A 22,573-nucleotide genomic window follows, 5' to 3' on the forward strand; every position below is an offset into this window, starting at 1 on the left:
TTTATTTCAGGGAGACAAGGTAGCACAGTGGTTTACACTGCTGCCTCACAGGTCAGACAACATTTTTGGCCACAGTTCCCTGGCCACTAAGTTAATAGGACAAAATATTGTATCATCCGCTTCATTGTGGGTTCAAAATTATGATACTATACCCTAGGCTAACATTCTCAAAAGGTGAATTATCTTTTTATGAACAACAAACATGACTTACTGTAAAATCTACTGTATCCTCTCTACATAGTATATACCAGAACATTGTATGTTCTCTAACAGCTAACAAACATGACTTACTGTAAAATCTACTGTATCCTCTCTACATAGTATATACCAGAACATTGTATGTTCTCTAACAGCTGATGATGTATTATTTTTAAAATGCTTTGAGACATTTAAAAAATTCTGTTGATATCCCTTGAAGTACGGAAGAACAAACTCAGTGGGCACTGCAGCTCAATAGCTGTGTCACGAAGCACAGCACGCTGTGAAAAGTTCTTAGAAGCAAGATATGCATGGATATTTCCATTGTTTAGATGACAATCTACATGGAAGACATGAAAAGTTTAACCATTTATTTTGATTTATATGTATTGTCTCACAAACAAAGCCACGGCAACTGATCATGGACAATACATGGTACAACATGGTGCTGTAGGTTATGGAATACCCAATTACATAATTGAAAAAAATATGTATCTTCTCTATTTACTGTACATGCAAAGCCAAACATCTATGAATAGTGTATGAAGAATGCAGTCAACAGGGAATGTAAATATAACTATATATATATATATATATATATATACTTATAACTATAAGATAGATTTATACTGTGTATTATTTTTCCTGAGTACATAAAATGTTTGCAGTCTATCAGGTGTGCTTAATGTCTTGTTACAAGGTGACAAATAATATCTTGGAAACTGTGGGCATGAAGATGTCTATAGAATACATCAACAACAGCCTTATGTAGGCCTTCTATTTGTAACAGCTTTTAAAGTACCACTGAATGATATATCAGACTAATATGTGCTAACAACTTATGACACCATTAGAAATATCTGGAGCACAAGAATCTATGGTCAATCCATGAATTCAGGCAGTAGAAGTCATTCATAGGTAATAGAAGACACTGCAAAAAAATAGTAGTATTAGTAATAATAGTAGTACTGTTATTAAGATTATTATTAATGGACCAGTCAATAATATCTTTGGGAGAAAGTATAGTATAGTGTTTTAGACTACTTCAAACACTATGTGAATGAATGTTATCAGTGCTCATCATCTCAATAAAGATACTCCAACAGGTTGCCTACTGAACCTACTGAAACATTTCACAGATTCATTATTGAAGATTTATTGAAGGATGACAACATTCATTTGAATTAACACCATACGTTTTTAGATTACTGAAATCTAAATGCAGTGAAGTGTTATTTGCCTGTTGCATAAACTAATGTGACATTATAGTAGTAGCACTCCAAAACTATATCAATCACCCAGAGACATATTTACATTGGTATTCTAAAAATCTATATGCCCAAGGGTCCCCTCTTTTAAAATCGTTGCTTTAATGATGTCCATCTTGTACATTGTATGTATCCTGGATGAACATATTATAATAGATTTGTTGCTAAGGTCAGTTTCAGTGAATAATCTCGTAAATTATGATTTAAAGGTTGGTAGAATATCTTGCCCTGACAAAAGAGAATAGTTTCTGAAATGCATTTCCCCAAGGAGCTTCATTCAATATCATCTGCGTAATAATTTTTATCTCTGCCCCATATTTTACATTTTGGGTTCAAAGTTTCCAATGTTTTTATGGGCTCAAATTAGTGCTTGTGTATAATATGAGTTGTCTCAAAAATATACTTTCTGTGCTACCTACAGTATCTAAGACAGGTTGAAGTCTAAGTAATAAACGCAGACCTCATATTTTTTATTTGATATTTGGGTTGGCCATTTTGTCTGGTATAACATGCACCCAAACCCTTTACCTTGCACTGGCATTTTCCTTTTTGGAGAGAGCCATCTATTTCAGTTGCTTCCGCTTAGCACTGCTCGTTCAATTGACCACTCTTACAGTCAAAGTGTTTTGCTGGGAAAATGTAGTGGTGGTCGCTACATGATTTGCTTGATTTAGTGACACTAACCTAGACATGCTGGGCCTTTGGTTTCCCAAAGTATGCATTGATTTATTATTATTTTCACTCATCAATTGCCTACCACATGAAGCAGGTGCAAGAAATTCACTACCACACTGCTGTTGGCTAATGGAATATACCAATAAGACCAATCTTCTTATTTTTAGACACTTATGTGCTATTTTTATTATTATTTTCTTATTTTTTTATCCTTGTTCTGCATGTTTGGCTTGTTTGTAAATTTTTATAACCCTATTCTCCAGGCGGATACAGATATACACAGTGTGGAGAATCAGCCTTGACACAGACACAGAGACACACAATTTCCAAAAGCACACACCATTTATTTTTCTTTTGCCTTTTACACACTTCACATGGGCTCACCACCTGTAGGAGGGGCCAAGGAGGTTGGGTGCAGTGTGAGTTGGGTGGTGGCTGAAGGTGGGGACCTTGGCGGTCCGATCCTCGGCTACAGAAGCTGGATCTTGGGACAGCGTGGACTCTGGAACTAATCTCCTTGAGAGGGGCTGCACTCTCTACCACTCTGGAGTTGCCCCCGGTGAGAGGTGCGAGCAGGTGTGGGCATACTTATTGCCCCCCGATTTGGAGCCTGTTCATTGGGGTTCACCCCAGTAGATGAGAGGGTAGCCTCCCTCCGCCTTCGGGTGGGGGGATGGGTCCTAACTGTTATTTGTGCGTATGCGCCAAACGGCAATCTGGAGTACCCACCCTTTTTGGAGTCCCTGGAAGGGGTGCCAGAGGGCACACCTTCTGGGGACTCCCTCATTCTGCTGGGAGACTTCAATGCTCACGTGGGCAATGACAGTGAGACCTGGAAGGGCGTGATTGGGAGGAATGGCCCCTCCGATCTGAACCCAAGTGGTGTTTTGTTATTGGACTTCTATGCTCTGTGATTGTCCATAACGAACACCATGTTCAAGCATAGGGGTGTTCTTATGTGTACCTGGCACCAGGACACCCTAGGCCTCAGTTCGATGATTGACTTTGTGGTCGTGTCGTCGGACTTGCGGCCACGTGTCTTGGACACTTGGGTGAAGAGAGGGGCAGAGCTGTCAACTGATCAGCACCTGGTGGTGAGTTGGCTTCAATGGTGGGGGGGGATGCAGGTCAGGCCTGGTAGGCCCAAATGTATTGTGAGGGTCTGCAAATACAGAAATAGCTTCAACTCCCACCTCCAGAAGAACTTTGACCATGTCCTGAGGGAGGTGGGGGATATTGAGTCTGAATGGCCATGTTCCGTGCCTCTATTGTTGAGGCGGCTGACCAGAGCTGTGGCCGTAAGGTGGTCGGTGCCTCTCGTGGCAGAAATCCCTGAACCCGTTGGTGGACACCAGCGGTGAGGGATGCCGTCAAGCAGAAGAAGGGGTCCTACAGGACCTTTTTGTCCTGTGGGACTCCGGAGGCAGCTAATAGGTACTGGCAGGCTAAGCGGAATGCAGCTTCGGTGGTTGCTGAGGCAAAAACTTGGGCATGGGAGGAGTTTGGGGAGGCTATGGAGAATGACTTCCAGACAGCTTCAAGGAGATTCTGGTCCACCATCCGGCGTCTCAGGACGGGGAAGCAGTGCAGTGCCCTCTTTAAGAAAGGGGACCAGAGGGTCCTAGTCATGGAACAGTGGACCAGCTCTACACCCTTGGCAGGGTCCTAGAGGACGCATGGGAGTTTGCCCAACCAGTCTACATGTGTTTTGTGGACTTGGAAAAGGCATTCGACCGTGTCCCTCAGGGAATCCTGTGGGGGGTGCTCAGGGAGTATGTGGTACTGGATAAGGGCTGTTCGGTCCCTGTACAACCGGTGTCAGAGCTTGGTCCGCATTGCCGGCAGTAAGTTGAACCTGTTTATGGTGAGAGTCGGACTCAGCCAGGGCTGCCCTTTGTCACCGATTCTGTTCATAACTTTTATGGACAGAATTTATAGGCGCAGCCAGGATGTTGAGGGGGTTTGGTTTGGTGGGCTCAGGATTAGCTCACTGCTTTATGCAGATGATGCTGTCCTGTTTGCTTCATCAGGCCATGATCTTCAGCTCTCTCTGGATCGGTTCACAGCCGAGTGTGAAGCGGCTGGGATGGAAATCAACACCTCCAAATCAGAGACCATGGTTCTCAGCTGGAAAAGGGTGGAGTGCCCTCTGAGGGTTAGGGGCGAGATCCTGCCCCAGGTGGAGGAGTTCAAGTATCTCTGGGTCTTGTTCACGAGTGAGGGAAGAATGGAGCGGGAGATCGACAGGCGGATCAGTGTGGCGTCTGCAGTGATGTGGGCTCTGTCATGGTGAAAAAGGAGCTGAGCCATAAGGCAAAGCTCTCAATTTACCAGTCAATCTACGTTCCTACCCTCACCTATGGTCATGAGCTGTGGGTAGTGACCGAAAGAACGAGATCATGAATACAAGTGGCTGAGTGCGGAGCTGAGTTTCCTCCGCAGGGTGTCTGGCCTTTTCCTTAAACATAGGGAGAGAAGCTCAGTCATCTGGGAGGAGCTCAGAGTAGAGCAACTGCTCCTCCGAATTGAGAGGAGTCAGATGAGGTGGCTAGGGCATCTGATCAGGATGCCTCCTGGACGACTCCCTGGTGAGGTGTTCCAGGCACGTCTAACCGGGAGGAGGCAGGACAGACTGGAGGGACTATGTCTCTCGGCTGGCCTGGGAACGCCTTGAGATTCCCCTAGAAGAGCTAGTAGAGAGGGAAGTCTAGACATCTCTGCTCAAGCTGCTTCCCCCGCGACCCAATCTCGGATAGGCAGAAGGGGATGGATGGATGGATGGATGGATGCCTTTTACACAGCACACACAGTACACAACCCACCAGGCACTATTGCTTACAGTCCTTTTCTTTCTTTCCTTCTCCTCTATTTTTCACTGCCTCCTCTACTCTCCCACAAGCTCTGTCCTCTGCCTCCTGACTCTGGCTCTCCGAATGGAGTGAGGCGGCCTCTTTTATATATACAGTATACATCCAGGTGCACCCTGATGATTTTCCTGCATTACTTCCTGGTGTGTCAGAAGTGCTGCATGGGCACCCGGAAGCAGTCCAGGTGTGCCAGGATTCTCTTCCAGCAGCACTTCTTGGTGTAGTGGAAGGGCTGCAGTCCATGGCTCCAGGATTGTCCAGGCACTCCCTGGCAGCGGCCATGGGCCCTCACAGGTTTGAGCTTCCAAGCTGTGTTCCCGTGGCCCAACACTCACCAGGGCAGCTGCCCTCTCATATTCTGGGGGATGTACTGCTCCTCTCTCGGTCCTTCTACTCTCCGGGCATTCCGGCTGGGTATGAAGCCCAGCCGTCCTCCACAACAGACACTTTTTATTTTAATAAGATGTATGTTATGGGGTTTTAAAATAATTCTTTTTTGTCTTATAAACTTATATATATTTTTTTGATTAATCTATTATTTTTGCTGTTTGCACATTAATAAAAATTAAACACAAAAAATACACATATTCTTTTACAATAAACAGGTTTTAATATTTCATTATATATTTAATATTTTATTATATATATCAACACCTGGTTTAGCACTGAAAAGTGAAAGATCTTTAATTTATACTCTTGTGAAATCAGAAAGCACGTTTCTATACCATTCTTTATATTTATTTCATCAATGCAAGCGAGCAGCAGCAACTGAACTTGTTACTTTTAAAGATTTAAAGCCACCTATTTTGATACTAGGCTAAACGTCCTGCCAAACAAATACTGTCCACAATTTTTTCTTTGAACATACACCGTTTTAAAGAAAAGATGTGTATTTCCAAAAAGGTTACGTTTAGGGATGAGTTAAGATTGTTCCTTAAGTACTATATATATTTCAGTTTGTTTCTCATATTTTTTCCAATTACTAAAGTTACAGTACTGTCTCTAACACTGCTGTAACTGTTCATGTGCTTTAATTTGGAAAAGTATTTTTATCAACTATTTATGTGTGTAGTGGTTGGGTGTTGTACCATGTTAGCCATAATGGATGCAATGAGAACTCAAGCAAAATGACATCTTTTAGAAACTGCCTGAAGAAGGGGCCTGAATTTGCCTCAGAAGGTTGCATATTGTAATCTGTTCAGTTAGCCAATAAAAGGTGTCATTCTGCTTGACTTCTCATTGTATCAACTATTTAGTCACTTAAATGGTAATGGATGATAAAAAATTTTGAGTGAAAAAAAAACATCTGACACACTTGTTAATTATCATCATGCATGTTACCAATGGTTTTACTATTTGTTAAAGGCTGCTTGTGCAGACTTCATTAAAACAATAATCATCTTCAATTAAATGCTATAGTACGCTGTTTTATTATTAATTGAATCAATTAGATACAAACATGTACATAAACATCAATAAGAATAAAAAAATACTACTTTATAAATCTTGATCTTATGTTCATTACAGCATAATATCCTAATTGATAGTCAAGAGGGAAACAAAATAATCTAATTGTCAAAAATGAATGTGTTAATTAATTAATTGCTCATCTGTACAATCCAATTTGGTGATTCGAGCAATCCAATTGCTCAATTTGATTATGTAGTGGTTTGTATTGTAAATCCATCCATCCATTCACTTTCTGAATGCTGGTTTTATATATATATATATATATATATATATATATATATATATATATATATATATATATATATATATATATATATATATACACACACACACACACATATACATGCATATATATTGTTTTAACTGTTTACCCTTAATACAATACATTATCTGTTAGGTGCTAAAATTATTCAATTAAGAATTGCGTGTGCCCGATTTTACATTAAAAGATTAATGCTTTTAAGACCTGTAAATGTGAGGATTATATGTACTTCATAGTATTACTTTAATATTCCTAGATGGTACTGTTTGATATGCCTTTTGGGTGCCAAATCCCATTGCATTATAATAATGACAGTGTTTATTTTCGTCAGATTATTTTACTGAGATACGTTTCCCCTACCTACAGTATATATGCTTTTGTGTACAACGCAATCAGTTTATAGTGCCGAACAATGGGCTATTTAAATATCACATTAATGATAATTCTTTGTAACAACCTGATGTGCACTGCCGACGGTTCCTTAAGCCCAAAGGCCGAGATGAAAAGTTCAGGCTACACATGTGAACATTTACATTTATATTTATTTGCTTAGCCAACACTTTTATCCAAAGCAACTTATAAAAGAGGTCAACATAATCAAATAACATCAGTCTGGAGAATGTTTGGGAACAAGTGTTACAGAAAAAGGGTACAAAACTGATTTCCACAAGTGAAAATCTAATTTAAATTCTCAGATATACAAAACTAACAGCTTTCACTTAGAAATTTACCAAACAAGATAGTGTTCAGATGCTTCTTGAACACACTGAGAGAGTCAGAGTTTCGAATGGAGGTGGGCAGCTTATTCCACCAGCCAGGAGTTACACATGAACTGGACTGAGATTTGATACTATGCCAAGATGGCATCACCAGATGCAGTTCATCAGCAGATCTGAGGGGTCGAGAAGAACCATAGGACCTCACAAGTGCCTCCATATATATAGTATATAGGAGCAGATGTACTGACTACTGTGTTGGAAAGCATCAATGAATGAGCACACAAGAGCAAATGTATTCTTGGAACACTAGAAAGACCAGGCACAAAGAAACTTTCACATACTCCATACTTTCTATATAAGAAACTGCATTGTGAATATTATGTACAATTAGAAAAAATCATTATGACTATACTAAGTTGAGTTTGCTATGAACATTTTTGTAATACATCAAATTATGCTAAGAAATACAGATTTTTCAAGTAAGGTAGTGATACTCGCATTCACTGTACCCTTTACACATTTTAATAATCACCTTACAGACCCCACGTGCCCTTAATACAGAGACACCATTCATCAATTTATAACTAGCTGATTACCCAGTGGCTTCGCTCACTGAGTGCATGGGAAAAAAACTAAAATGTAGTATTTATAAAATAAGTTTGTTAATTACCAATGTTATTTCTGAACAAATAAAGAGCATTTACAATAAATAGAAATTATATAAATATTAATTATTAAGTAGTAAAACATTTTGATAAAAGAATTTGAAGAAGATATAAGAAGCGTATAAATTATTAAACAGTCAAACATTAACACTTAAGAAGTAAAGATACATTGAGTACTACTGTAGTGGTTTCGGGCAAACTACGTGCTTGACAACCTTGCACTATGTGCCTGTGATTTAAGTGAAAAATTATTCTGAGAAATGTGGACGCTGCCTTTCCGTGCTTAACGGGCAGAAGGTCCAAACAATTCCCAAGTCTAATACTTAACATGAAGAGGTCGGTACATCTTTTTAGATGTAAACCCTCCATTTTCTTAAAAGAATTCGCCACAAAAGCAACCTTGAATGTTGCGGGGTTTTAGTGAACCGATTTCATCTTAAGGGACAGTAAGTAGCCGTGCACCACAATTTACCAAGAGAGTCCCGCTTCGATAGTGCCGATTACACTTATTTGCAAAGATTTCCACTGTCCCAGGAGCCGACAGGGCACTTGAAGTGTGACAAACAGTGCGAGAAGAGAGGACGCTGCCTGAAACTGCGAAGCTGCTGATCAGGAGGAAAAGCCCGACATTCCGCGCCTCCCAGCGTCCACTTTGTTCTTACGACCCCCAAAGAAAAGCAAAAATAAAACACACAAAGGAAAGAAGTCCAATATAATCCAAAACACTGAAAAACGCAGCTGATGATCCAAGGGCACATTCCAAAATGATAATGTCTTTGCAATATTTCATGTTTTGGTATGGATAAGGGGGGGATGTTATCAGCCAAAGGACACATATTATAGCCTGAATTAATGTATATGCAGCCACTCCTAACCATTTGTGTTTGGGACCAAACCATTTCAAATTATTATTACCAGGAACTGCAGCTTTAAAGCCCATTAGGACAACAATCGTCTTGCCTAGTACACTTGAAATACAGAGGACAAACGTGATGCCAAAAACTGTGTGACGAAACATGCATGACCACTGAGACGGTTTGCCAATAAATGAGATTGAGGAAAGAAAGCAGAGAGTTAATGAGAAAAGAAGAAGGAAGCTCAGCCCTGAATTATTTGCTTTGACTATTGGGGTACGTCTGTGATGGAAAAAGACTACTAAAATAGCCACCGTAAGAGAAGCTCCACAAAGAGAAAATAACACTAGCACTATTCCCAAATTTTCATCAAATGAAAGAAATTCAATTTCTTTGGGCAGGCATTGATTTCTTTGTTCATTTAGCCAGTATTGAGAAGGGCACAGCATGCAGTCAATGGAATCTGCAAAGAAGACATTCTGTTAATAATAGATTCATCCATCGCCTCATCCAGGTGGAAGAATCGTAGATTTTATACCCGAGCTCCACACCAGGTAGTAGATCTGTTCGATTGTTTATTTCCTCTACAGCAAATCTCATAGTCTGAGCAAATCTCAGTTCTCTAAAATTTAAACTGTAAAATAAACCATTAAAAAACTTCTGATTTTTTTTTTCATTTTTGGATAACCATTTTCATCTTGTATATAGGTATGAGCATTTACATGTTAGAAGAAATACATACATATCCATATGCTGCAAGTCTTAAATAAATATAAATATAAGTATTATTTGACATTACATGCATATGTATTAAGTGGAGTACCAAAAAAATAACATTTTGAGGAACTAAATTTGTGTAAAAAGTAAAGCTGAAAAGGTTGTTTAAGAAAAGGTCCTAACCTTAAAGAGTCTTAAGCTTCAAAAACACATTTCTTATTTAAACATACTTTTTGAAAGGAAAATACTCAATACACCTACCTCTGGCATTTCACATGATCTGGTTTTGTTGAAAACTGAGCTTTACACTATTTATGGTGTCATGAATTGAAAATATAGCTCCAATTATCACATGGCCATCCTTTGAAAACTGGGGAAAGCCAGGAGTCCCATATAGCTGACAAACTGGAGTTTCAGCCATTGACATCTCAATGCATAGCAGCAGTAGAACAGGCAACATTTCAGATGTGTCACGCCCTGCTTTTACAGACTTTAAGCCTGAAGCTGATGCTTCTACCATTTAAATACAGTATAACCTCTAAAGGGGCGATTGCACTCACATGCTAAATTTTGAACTTCAATGTACTTTCTTTCAGTCCCAAAGGCATAGCCTACTTTCAAATACTGTTAAAGAAAAATGACATTATGTCAACTAGTATACTTTAACTTGAATAACACACTCATTTATATTCAGTAATTGTAGATGATTTACAGTATTATCAGTAATGTTGTTATTATGCCTGTGCAAATACCAAATATACAAATGCTAAACTACACATTTATGAATAGTATATTTCAATAAAAATAATATGATGGAGAATGAATATATCACAAAAGTACTGCTACTACTACTACTAATACTAATAATAATAATAAATTCAAATCCAAAAAAATGAACTGAACAAAAATTAATTTGCAAAGAAAACACAAAAAAATTTAATTATTCCTGACTTACATACTATGTGTTTACTGTTTTACATTATTTCAGTTGTCATACTGTCATAAAATATAAAAAAAGAATCTGCACATTATGGCAGAGTAATGTAATAAGATTAAGTAATAGATTAGTTTTCCCATTTCTTTGCTCATTTCAATAAAATCAGTGTTAAGCAGTAAAGATTCCTTCTCTGATTTTTCTGGAAGTAGTTATTTAATATTTTTTTAAAAATGAAGAGTTGGTCCCAATAAATCCTAATTCTATGAAAAAACTTTATCTCCATTCTCCATGAAAACATGATGTTTAACAGATTTTCTCAGTCTATTACTAAAAACTACAAGTTTTAGGGTAAGGGTAAGCAATGTATAAAAAAATAAATTTTTTGGTGGAGCATTCCTTTAAAAAATCCCGGGCCTTACCAAAAAGTATCCCAATTATTTACATAGTCTGCGTTTTCCTTGCTCAGCAGGTTGATAACTAGTTGGGAAGAGATTGCAGGCTGTTATAAATCACATCCACTCCATATAATTTTGGGAAGTTCCAAATTTTTCTTTAAGCTTTGGTCAGTAGCCGTACCACATGAACTTCAGAACAGGTCCTCCATCCGAAGCTAAGCATGTTTGGGCCTGGCCAGTACTTGGAAGGGAAACCAATCAGGAAATGTTTGGGTTACTGCTGGAAGAGGTGTTGGCAAAGCCAGCAGGAGGCACTTATGCTGTGGTCTGAATGTAGATCCCAGTGCACTGATGGTGTTATAAAAATGGTGCCGTCCTTTGGATGAGATGTAAAATCAAGGTTAAGACTCTCTGTGGTCATAAAAGATCACTGGTCATCTTTTGTAAAGAATATTTTTTTCACAGTGTCCTGGCTATTTTGTTTACCTCAGACTAGTCCCTTTGACCTCCTAATCATCTCCTGTCCCTAACTGGCTAACCTTCTTTCACCCCTTCAGTAACTAACAGCTAATGTGTGTTGAGTGTAATGGCACAAAATGGCAGCCATCGCCTCATCCAGGTGGATGCTGCACATTAGTGGTGGTTGAAGTGGCTCCCTACTCACTATGTGAAGCTCACTAAGTAGTGAGAAAATTACTAAAGCTCAATTAGAAATTGCCAAATTATTTAAACATATCCATGTCAATCCATATTTTAGTTTTTCCATGACAAAAATTAAAGTAACAAAAGTACCAGGATTGAAGTTGATCTCACCATCTCTGTAAAACCTTTGCATGGGCACCATTACCATCATGCTCACATTATTACCTGTCAGAAAAAGGGGTGTACTTATCGCACTTTATACAGTACATGTCAAACTGTAATGGAAAGTCATAAAGAAGTTGCGTACTTTGGCATACTCTACAATTTGTAGACATGCAATCTGACATACTCAGATGATGAGATCAGCAACAGCCATCATAAATCTGACCTCCCTCTTGACTAGAAATCATGTAATGTTATATCAGGTTTTGTTTTCACACATGAGACAAAAAAATTAAGACATCCATGTATTGAGAACCCCAAGTACTTTTATAAGTTGACACTAAATTTGTTGCATATAATGTATACCTAACACATCTGTTGTATTCCTTAATTTTTTCTACCTATATTTATGTAAGAATTCAGATTTATTTCTCCTAACTAACAAAGAACAACAATATGGGGTTTCTTAACACTGCTGATACTATGTAATTTTTGTTAATATATAATAATAATCTTTTATATATATATATATATATATATATAGATATATAATAATCTTTTACAATTTATTACAGAATGAATTATTAAACACAAGGAAAAGGATTGTATGTAACTCAAGGACTAACTAAATGTAAATTAAACCAGAAAGTGAGGTCTCTTCCTCCTCTTAGAGTAGCTACCAACATATTTTTCCAAGGTTGGAATGAGGTAAATGAGTAATAAACACCCCTCCAGAAAGTGGAGATAAGCTGATGGGAAAGCCCATACATTCCTCCTATGCAGCAGTGCTAAGATCAATAGGACTATCCGTAAAACAACCCTCTTAATGAAGTGGTATTCAGAATAATGGGAGAATCGACATGAGTCAGAAATTACTGGTGATGTTTGTTGATTGGCAGAGGTAACAAATTTCTGCATATTAAACCTAAATTATATTATGGTTTACTTTGTGTTGTGTTTTTTTACTTATCTCTTCAACAATTTCTTAAATGTTCAGCCAAAAAGCATGTTACTTTTGTTGACTTCAATATTTTGGATGAGAACAGATTCCTGGAAATGGATTCCAATTCTAATGTAATCACAGCAGTTATTTAAAAGGGTCAGTAATATGCAAATGGTTACCCTTTATTATTATATATTTGTGCTCACATTGTTATGTGAATGCATATGTTTAAAATGTATTTCATCTTTATAGTTCAAGGCTATGTTATACATGAATATTTTATAACCAGAAACTTTATGGAGACAGTGCGGTGTAGTGCCTTAGCACTGCACCCAAGTAAAAAAAGCATAACTATTTATAGCCAACATGTTCTCATGTAAATAGTTAAAACAGTGCCCTTTGTTGTTGTTTTTTTTCCCTTTCTTTCGTTGCAACATCAGGGTGGGTGCTCAAAATGCACTGAGAGCATCACCGGCATCTGAGGGTGGCGGTAAATGCGATGTTGACTGCTGGTCCTGGAATAAAGCCAACCTTAACTGGTACACACCGGTTACCTCAGCAGAGTAGCCGCCATGAAGTGGAGACAAGTGAAAAAAGGAGTCAGGTTATGCACAGAAAAGGGCTAGGAACCGCTGGAGAAATAAGCCGCCGGGCTCCGAGCATGGAGGAGAGTGCTGCAGTATCACAAAAGCACACATTTATAAGAGTTTTTGGGAGGCCAGCAACAAGTAGACTGAGATAGGGTGATGCTCTGAAGCGTCATCCGTGATTGGCTGCTAAGAATCATGTTGCCATATAAAATGAGTGAAGTGGACGCTAGAGGTCATCTGTCTTTGGGCCAAATCTGGGTTGTACAGTAGAATCAGTAGGTGGCAATACAGGTGGCGCAAAGGCAGACAGAGAGAACCCCACCACTGAATATAGAGTGGAGGATGTTGACGAAGAAAGAGAGAGGAGCCGGGGAGTTCCTGATTGCGAAGACTGCAAGGAACTTTTTAAATATTAGATTTTTTGCTTTTTGATTTCACCTGTGGAAGAAAGTTGTGTTTTACTTTCTTTTTCAACCTGCACAATTAAATGTGCAGAACTCGTATATATTGTTTTTGAACTGTTGTCATTTTATAGTTTTAAGTTAAGGTAGTACATTATTATATATAGTAGGTTTAACCTTAATTTCCAATTTTGCTAGAAGTTATGGCTATGAAGTCTATTGTTGTGTTGGCACTCACAATTATGGGGGCAAAAAGGATAGATTAGAAATAGCTTGGTCTCTGTCTCTCCTCCCCCGCCTGACATGCCTAGACACAGAACATGTCCAGAACAAATTGTAACTAAAACGTAAAAGTAGCAGAGAAGGAAATAAGATGAATCTATTGTAAATAGTACCTTAGTTTTTCCTCCTCAAGTATTCTTTGGACTTTTGATTTTACAACAGAGTGGGTGTAGACACAAGTTTTGATTTTTTTGTTTATGACATTCAACTTTTACAGTTTTGCACTTGAATCTTATTGTAATAAAGGACATTAATTTTTGTATTTTCAAGAGTCTTTGTTCCTTTTCTAACATACCGCTGGTTTCAGTTTGACTATGAACTACTATTGTTAAGGTTGTGCGACGGGTTCAAGAGCATGGGGTTCCACAGGTAGTAGTTAGACACTCAGTTTTTCTCTTTGTGATTAGAATTGTCCCACAATAGAGCCAAGAGAAGTCCACTTCCAACTGATAAAAACTCTCATATTTCAATGGCTCCTCACAATACATAATTTCTTTTAGGTGCCTTCTTCATACAGGAAAAGGAGTTGCCAGTGGTGGAGAGTCCACTTAACTTCATCAAGGAATGTTCACAAAAAAGTCTTGCACTACACAAAACATTCTCCTAAAAGTGCCCATCCTTTTTCACTAGTAGCATAGGTAGGTGAAGTGTCATGCTTATGGCAACACAGAGCAAGTCGCAGGATTTGAACCCACAAACTCTGGAAATGAAACCTAAAGCCTTAACCAATACCCCAAACTGCTTGGTTATATTGTTTAATTTGTTACTTCTTGGGTTGCTCTATGAATATTATAATGTAGTGTCTTTGCTGGTGCAAAAGTATTTAATGGTGTCAAAGGGCAACATAAAGTCATTTAGAAAACATTCAAACAGTAATAGCAACACTAGTTAAGATTTGGGGGTGAGGTGTGGTGGGATCAAATATAGGTATGATAAGAATTGTGATTTCATCAAAATGATACTGTTTTTTCTTATTTGGAAGCCAAAGGGGAAATTCTGTACATGTTAGTGTAAATTGTCTAAGTAGAACATGCCCTCAACAGTGGTAGCCCAGAGGTAGTAGGAAAGAGATTGTGGCAACCACAGTGGATTAACCCAGTTTTCAGAGGACAATTGATATAGCAGATGCCAATGATTCCTTGATCCTCCACCAGGTAGAAGAGAGAGAGAGAGAGAAAGAGTGGAGGAAACATGAAGAGCTGGCAAGAAGCCATAAGAAACCCTTTGAGATAGGTGGCAAGTGCTGGGAATTGACACCTTTGACACTGAGGCCAAGGAGAACTAAGAATAGGGAAGTATTTTGTCCAGGAGGATGCTTCAGTTTTACAGTATATGCATACTATAATTTAAAAATATATATATATATATGTGTGTGTGTGTGTGCGTGTGTGCGTGTGTGTGTGTGTGTGTGTGGGTTCGGGTGGGTGTTCAGTTTATGCTGATTTTAATTTTATTTTATTTTTTTGCCCTTCCATTACTTCCATTACTTTCTTCAACATTTCCAATATAAGAACATGAAATATAATGTACAATTCCTTAAACATCAGACATATTTTCTGAAACTCATTGGTTCAATGTTGATTAAATTTGAATACAATACCTACTATATTTAATTGAATGCATTGTATGTATTTGTATTACTTTTGCCAAGAATACCCTTCTTGGTATTTTTTTCAGGTTTCAGTAAAATAATATAACATTTTGGAGCAAATATACAGAAAAGCAATCCAAAACTAGAAGCAAGAATGGCAAATATTTCCACTGCAACAGTGTATTTGCCAGGTGAGCTGACATATGCTGGAATAAATGCCAGCCACACAGAACAAAAGATGAGCATGCTGAATGTTATGTACTTGGCTTCATTAAAGTTACCAGGGAGTTTTCTTGCCAGAAAAGCCAGAACAAAACACATGCAAGCAAGAACTCCAATGTAGCCCAAGACACACCAAAAGGCCAAAGCAGAACCCACATGACATTCCAGTATTATTTTAGAATTGTTGTATTTGGTATTTTTGACAGGGAAAGGGGGCATAGAAATCAGCCAAATTGCACAAATAATGATCTGAATAAAGGTGCAGCAGAAAATCATGATTCTTTGCTGTAAAGGCCCAAACCATTTCATGATGGTGCTTCCAGGTTGTGTGGCTTTGAAAGCCATTAACACAACAACTGTTTTTCCAAGAATACAGGATATACATAATGAGAAGGTAACACTAAACACTGTGTGCCTAAACATGCAAGACCAATCAGCAGGCTCGCCAATGAATGCAATGGAGCACAGAAAGCAGAGGGCCAGTGAAATAAGAATGAAAAAACTGAGTTCAGAATTGTTCACCCGGACAATCGGGGTACTTTTATAATAAAGGAATATGCCAAGGACCCCAAATGTAAGGCAAGCACCAAATAAAGCGATCACAGTTAATGAAGCTCCGATTTCATCATAAGCAAGAAATTCAATCTCTTTTGGTATGCATTCTGTTCTTTCAGCATTGGACCAGAAATCTGAAGGACACTGAGTACATTCTATCGAATCTGAAAAAGAAAGTGTAAATAAAAACAAATTGCAGTTAAAACATGGTGATACTTCAAAGGCACTTGAGCATTTGTGAAAGAAAATCTGAATGTGCTTAGGTTTACAAATACCCTTTTAAAAAAGGATCTGCTGAGATAAACTTTATGATATGCATCAAATCATAATAAAATATGTATGACTGGCAGGGCATCAGGAATAACACCATACCTGTTTGATTACTAGTTTCGCCGTCAGTACATGGTAAGCAATCAAAACAACACAGAGGTTGTCCTCTGCGAACTCCTTTCCTTGTACCAGGGTGGCAGCTTTCAGAACATACTGATGTTGGCACCTTAAAATAAATATTAAAAAAGATCTATCATGTTGTTAAAATTGGTTTTAAGTATTTCTATACCTTTTCATTCCTTTTAATGCTAAAACGTTCACAGCTTGCCTTAGTTTGATGGTTTGTCCAGATGATTGCATCTTCGTGAATCCATAGCTCCTTTCCAGCACCATTAGATGTATCATAGCGTCCAACTGTGACAAATTTAATATTTCCATCTAAACCTTTTTGCCAGTTTATGATATCATATGATGCAATAGGGTCACCACTTTGATCAAAGCTGATTTTTTCTCCCATGATGGTGAAAGAAACATTTTGAATATACTGTTGCAGCTTAAATAAAAAAGTATATAGTACTCATAGTACAGGTAGTAATTGTTACATTTTTGTACATTTTGTACATTTTTGATACTTAAAAGTACCTTAAAGGTAGTAAATGACTACTGCTGGAACATAATAGGTCTGTAGAATGTAATTTAATTTAGTGCGGATTTCATTTGTTTTATCTCTCTATATAAAATCCAACATCTGTCTGTCCACTTTTCATGAGAGAACTACATAACAGATTTAGATTTGTTTTTTTTTTTCTATACTTTGCTTGAACATTCCAGTTGATATTGTGACCTCTCATTATGCTATGTATCATAGTTTGCTTGCAGTACTGATTTATTTGTGTGAATCCGAGAGACACGCAGCGGGCCGAGGGGAGAAAGGGGCGAGGCCCTCCTCACTCACACTCCTGGGTTGGATGTTCCTTACATCCACTTAACTAGCAAACGAGAGAACTACTAAACGGATTAAGATCAGGTTTTTTTCTATAATTTGCTTGAATATTCCAGTTGATTTTGCGACTTCTCTCATTGTTCTAAGAATCACAGTTCAGGAGCGATATATTCACACTAATCCAAGACAGAGGCTGCAGGCCGAGGAGAGGGGGAAGCATGACGTAAGGAGTAGGGAGCTGGGCAGGGCCCTCCTCACTGTACTGTTTCACTACTATGTGGATGGAGCTGAGGGGATGGCTAGTGTATAATATGTAAAGTTGTGCAGTACGTAGAGCACCCTAATTACTGTCTATAGAAATGTGATGGTGTTGAATTCAATAATATCTTGCTTTATTCTATTATAAATCAGCTGTTGTATATCTAACTCTTATTATTTATGCTGAATTTGAGGATCCATCAATAAATGTCAATCTGAAAAATTTCACATACTGAGTTGAGTTTTGTTTCTGCCTACAATACTGGTGCTGAACATGTTGTGCTGCCATTCATATTTTACACTCAGGCAAATTCTATGCATAATTTGTAAACTGTTTTTTTTTTGTTTTTTTGATTCATGTCAGAGAATTTGCAGATTATTTTGCAAAGACCCAATATTTCTTTATTAATATTATTATTACTATTATTATTATAACACAATCTAAAATTCACAAACCTAAGGTCAAAGATTTGCTGGAGTCTATTATTATTTATTTAGCAGACACCTTTTGTGGAGGTGACTTAGAATAACAGGACAAATTAGAGCTGTAAACATATATGTTTTTACATTTGGAGGCAGCTTTGTGTTTTAACATTCATGATACACAGTCTTGTGGTGGTGTTTGCTGTGCAAGATGTTAAAATAGTTAATTGCCTAATACAGTAGTTCCCAAACTCGGTCCTAGGGACCCACTGTGGCTGCAGGTTTTTGTTCCAACCAACTTGTGTTTTTCATTGGACTCCTGGGCTAATTAAAGGAGTCATTATTTCCCAGTTTCTGTGTTTTGGAGTGAATATTGAAATTACAAACTAAGTTTGGTAGATTTTTATTACAATGTAATAAACAGTTATATGGGGAATATGTAGTTTTTTTAAGTCGTTAATATTATTTTCAACTTAATTTCATTCTGCCTTTCCAGGTGTTTTGGTTATTTAATTTATTATTTACTAATTAGCGGGTCTGACACTGAAGTTGTTGCAGCTTTCATGATCCTGGGTGTCTGCTATACTTGTTGTTAATTGTCACTATTAAGATTAAATGAAGGGAACAATGCACTCAGGAAAAGGAGACGATAATAGGAAAACAACAAAAGAGAGTTAAGCATTTATAGCTTTAGAAAAAAATAGAAATATTTCTAAATGTCTTATAAATGTAAAAACCATACTGTTGTTTTTCTGAATGCAGAATAAGAGAATGCAGAATGCAGAATAACACTGATTGTGAATCTGGTTGGAACAGAAACCTGCAGCCACAGTAGGTCCTGAGGACCGAGTTTGGGAACCACTGGCCTAATATAATAATACATGATTAGCAGTGTAACTTTGAAATTGTAACTTTAAAAATTGCTTTATAAAATATATTATTAATCAGAATTATTTTTTGTAACACTGCTCAGATAATAAAGCACACAGTGTATATGTTTCTGGTAATTATTTTTATAACAACACAACTACTTAAAGTTGGTATAATAAGAAATAAGATAATCAAAACAAAGTAACCAGTCAATACTGCCACATTTACGACTATCAGACTACTTTAGAAATTTACTGCACAATGATTTGGCTGAAAAAAGATTTTACCTGCCATGGGCTGATGTTGGTGATATCTGCACATGAGGAATTTTCAAAGGGTCCTTTGCCAGCTTCACAGCTAAGCAGATTATGTAATGAGTGAGCGACTGCATATACTGCTTTATAAACATTATAAGAAACTCTAGTGTTGGACATATCCAAGTAAGTAGAGTATTTTTCTTCTAAGGACTCATGACCAGAACAAAAGGGAAGCATTTTTCCAGACTCATCACTTACATTTAATGGATAGAATGAACAACCAAACATTGTACTCCAAAACTCTTTGACAAGAGAGTTATTAGGGTTGAGTGTTGGATTAACTTGAAGGAGAAAATCCTTTAAGCCTGGGATTTCTCCCCTGCGAATGGCAAACCCTATTATACCACCAAGCGATGGATAGAATTCCCCTGGTGAAAACAAGGAAGCTGTCACCCAAGCCTCACTTGCAATCCATTGAATGCCAGTGATATTTTGATACGCATACTCAGAAAATAAAGGGTAGAGTTCACCTTCTCCAGCAAATGATATGACAACTTTTGCAGTGGACTTCTTAATTACATCTACAATTTCAAGAATTCTTTTTCTGTTGTAGACTTTAGGAATAATTTCATAGTATGCCACGCATACTCCAATTTTTCTGAACTCTTCAAATAGACCTTGAAATGCATATCTGCCATAATCATCGTCTTCAGAAACTGCTGCCACCCATTTCCAGCCAAAGTATTTAACAAGTTTCGCAATTGCTTTTACTTGATGATCATCACTGGGAACCAACCTAAAAAATGTTGGAAATTCTTGTCTGTTGCCAAAGCAAGAGCATGTTGAAAAATAACTTATCTGAAAATCAAAAATCCAAATTATTCATGAAAGTAATATTCTTAAACCTTTTCAATGTATTTTACTGACACTACTTTAATCTTAAGAACAACTTTGTTACTTTATCACGTTTTTTAATAGCTTAAATTGACAGACCCCAAAAATGTATGTTATCTGAAAATAATTTGAAGTTCTGTTCCTCTAATCAATTTCCTAAGGGCAAATATCTCATTTAACATAATTCTGCAGTGGCTTCAACTGCTGATTATGACAATACTAACAGTGAAACGTTCTTTGTACAGAACATGTATACTGTGTCATTTTACATGATCGAGTCACTTCACATTCATACTTCACAATGAGAGCAAAACAGAAACCTCAGAGATCACACAAACAAAAAGTATCTAGCGGAAGATATAAAATTTAAGTTCACAGTATTGTGATTTAAACAGATTAACAACCATTCTGCCAATTTTGTTTTATTTTATTAATTAACTCTTTGTTCAGCCCTATTTTTAAAATAGATACATAGCAAAATATATAACACTCAGCTCAATCAAGTGTGAACAGATTCTCTCTTGGCATCACAGGCACAAGGTAGAAAATGGCTGTGAATAGCATCCCACTCCATCACAGAGCCCACTTTTGCACACACTCACCCAAGTGTTAGTTCAGAATTACCAATTAACCTAACATGCACATCAAACAGACATGGTGAAGATATACAGTACAACATCCATACCAACAATAAACTGTGCTGCTTGTCCAACCATCCACCTTCTTGGATTCATGAAGCAGCTGCATTAGCCATTGCACTACTAGCTTAATATACAGTATTTTAATCTGAAGGGACCCTATTCCGTTGAAAAGAAAAAAAAATCTGACAGACTGCCTGACAGCTTGTCATTTAAAGGTCCTTGTAGCTAAAGCATAAGTAAAATGGTGGGAGGAGGGATTTTGTGAAGCATATGCACCAGATCATCAGATTTAAATAGCTGGAGTTTAACTGACTTTTAATACCCCATTACAATGAAATAAATGATTACATACCATTGGTATTTTGAATGGCTGCAGTAGTCTTGACACCACTGCTGACTGCGATGATCCAGAATCTCCAATAATCATTTTTAATGATGAATGTACAGAACACATTTTACTTGAAGATTCCTTTGGTTCATTAAATATGGATAGGGTGGCCCTTAATGCAGCCACATGTGTAGCACAAGAATCATGAATTTTGTAGCCCAGCTGCACCTTTGGAAGTAAAATTGGATTTGCATTAACGTCTTTTATTGCCAGTCTCATTGTCTGAGCCCAACGAAAGGATCTGGTGTCAAAGCTGGAAGAATAAGCAATAACAATACCATTGCCCAGTTATAAAGGTTTGTGTCTCCTCATAATCTTAATATAGAATGCATCACAACACTAAAAGGGCCACAAAACTTAGCTCAAAATACTATATTAATTTTCAATAAAAATGCTTATTTTTTATTGTTTATTCCCTGTTTACATTGGAAATGGTGAATTTATTTGGATTGAAACAGCCTACAGATTTTATATTGAATATCACATTGTCATTTGTAACCACTGTATAAAAGTCACATTTATTTACCTTAAAATAATACTCAAAATATGTGAAAGAAGCTTATTAAAATAGTTAAATAACAAAAAGTTGTACTTAAAATGCAAAGCTACAAAGTTTTTCTTCATAAATGAGAAGAAAAAATAAATCCTTTGTCTAAAATCAAGTGGAATAAGGTTATTGCTTAGCTGTAATAATACAGTATTATAGTATTATAATAGCTTTTAGTTCTAAAGTTTTATTGTTTTATATATACTGTAGGTAAGTAAGGCTTTACAATATACTGCTTACCCATGACATCTTGGAGTTGCCGGTTTGTATGTTAAGTTCTGATCTGGTTCAGCTATCCTGTAATGCATGGGGAACAGCCCACCAATAACAATGTCTCCATCAGCAAAAAATCCTGGCAGATCAGAGAGGTCCTGGTGTACACAAGCATTTTCTGTGTTTTCAACAGAAAGCAATGGTGATGTAAAGCCAAACAGAATCCACACAAAAAGAAAATGCATTACCATAGCCTCAACTGATGCATATTGCTTTGGACTTCTGCTTTTATTTGCTAACAACCCTAATTCATGTCATCCAAACAATCTGATATTTCACCCTTGAATAGACAGTTGAAAAAAAATAACAAAGTTTCTCACTGTATTGCTTATGTAAGTTATGCAATCCCCATAGGTTATTTCAATAAATTCCTAAAATGAGCAAAAAAGTCTGT

The 22,573-nt window shown here is 37.3% G+C and overlaps 1 protein-coding gene across 1 annotated transcript; it reads right to left on the minus strand.

Annotated features, from left to right (window-relative positions):
* Nucleotides 1–389: 389 nt before the first annotated feature.
* On the minus strand, nt 390–22,366 carry LOC114669568 (extracellular calcium-sensing receptor-like). The gene is made up of 7 exons (XM_028825756.2): nt 22,147–22,366; nt 21,324–21,612; nt 19,467–20,294; nt 17,014–17,238; nt 16,788–16,911; nt 15,689–16,579; nt 390–538 (listed from the first exon to the last, which is right to left on the minus strand). The coding sequence occupies exons 1-7, from the start codon at nt 22,362–22,364 to the stop codon at nt 390–392; spliced, it is 2,724 nt and encodes a 907-aa protein (XP_028681589.2). The 5' UTR covers nt 22,365–22,366.
* Nucleotides 22,367–22,573: the final 207 nt, after the last annotated feature.

This window comes from Erpetoichthys calabaricus, chromosome 2, assembly GCF_900747795.2.
Source record: "Erpetoichthys calabaricus chromosome 2, fErpCal1.3, whole genome shotgun sequence".
NCBI lineage: Eukaryota > Metazoa > Chordata > Cladistia > Polypteriformes > Polypteridae > Erpetoichthys > Erpetoichthys calabaricus.

Bases quoted from the DNA above. Each gene is read 5' to 3' on its own strand.
- LOC114669568 (XM_028825756.2), bottom strand. From the start codon at position 22,364: ATGCATTTTCTTTTTGTGTGGATTCTGTTTGGCTTTACATCACCATTG. The intron at 16,912-17,013 runs GCAAGCTGTGAA...ATTTATTTTAAG, and splicing joins GGACAAACCATCAAACTAAG to GTGCCAACATCAGTATGTTC. The intron at 16,580-16,787 runs GTATGGTGTTAT...TTTCTTTTTCAG, and splicing joins CGAAACTAGTAATCAAACAG to ATTCGATAGAATGTACTCAG.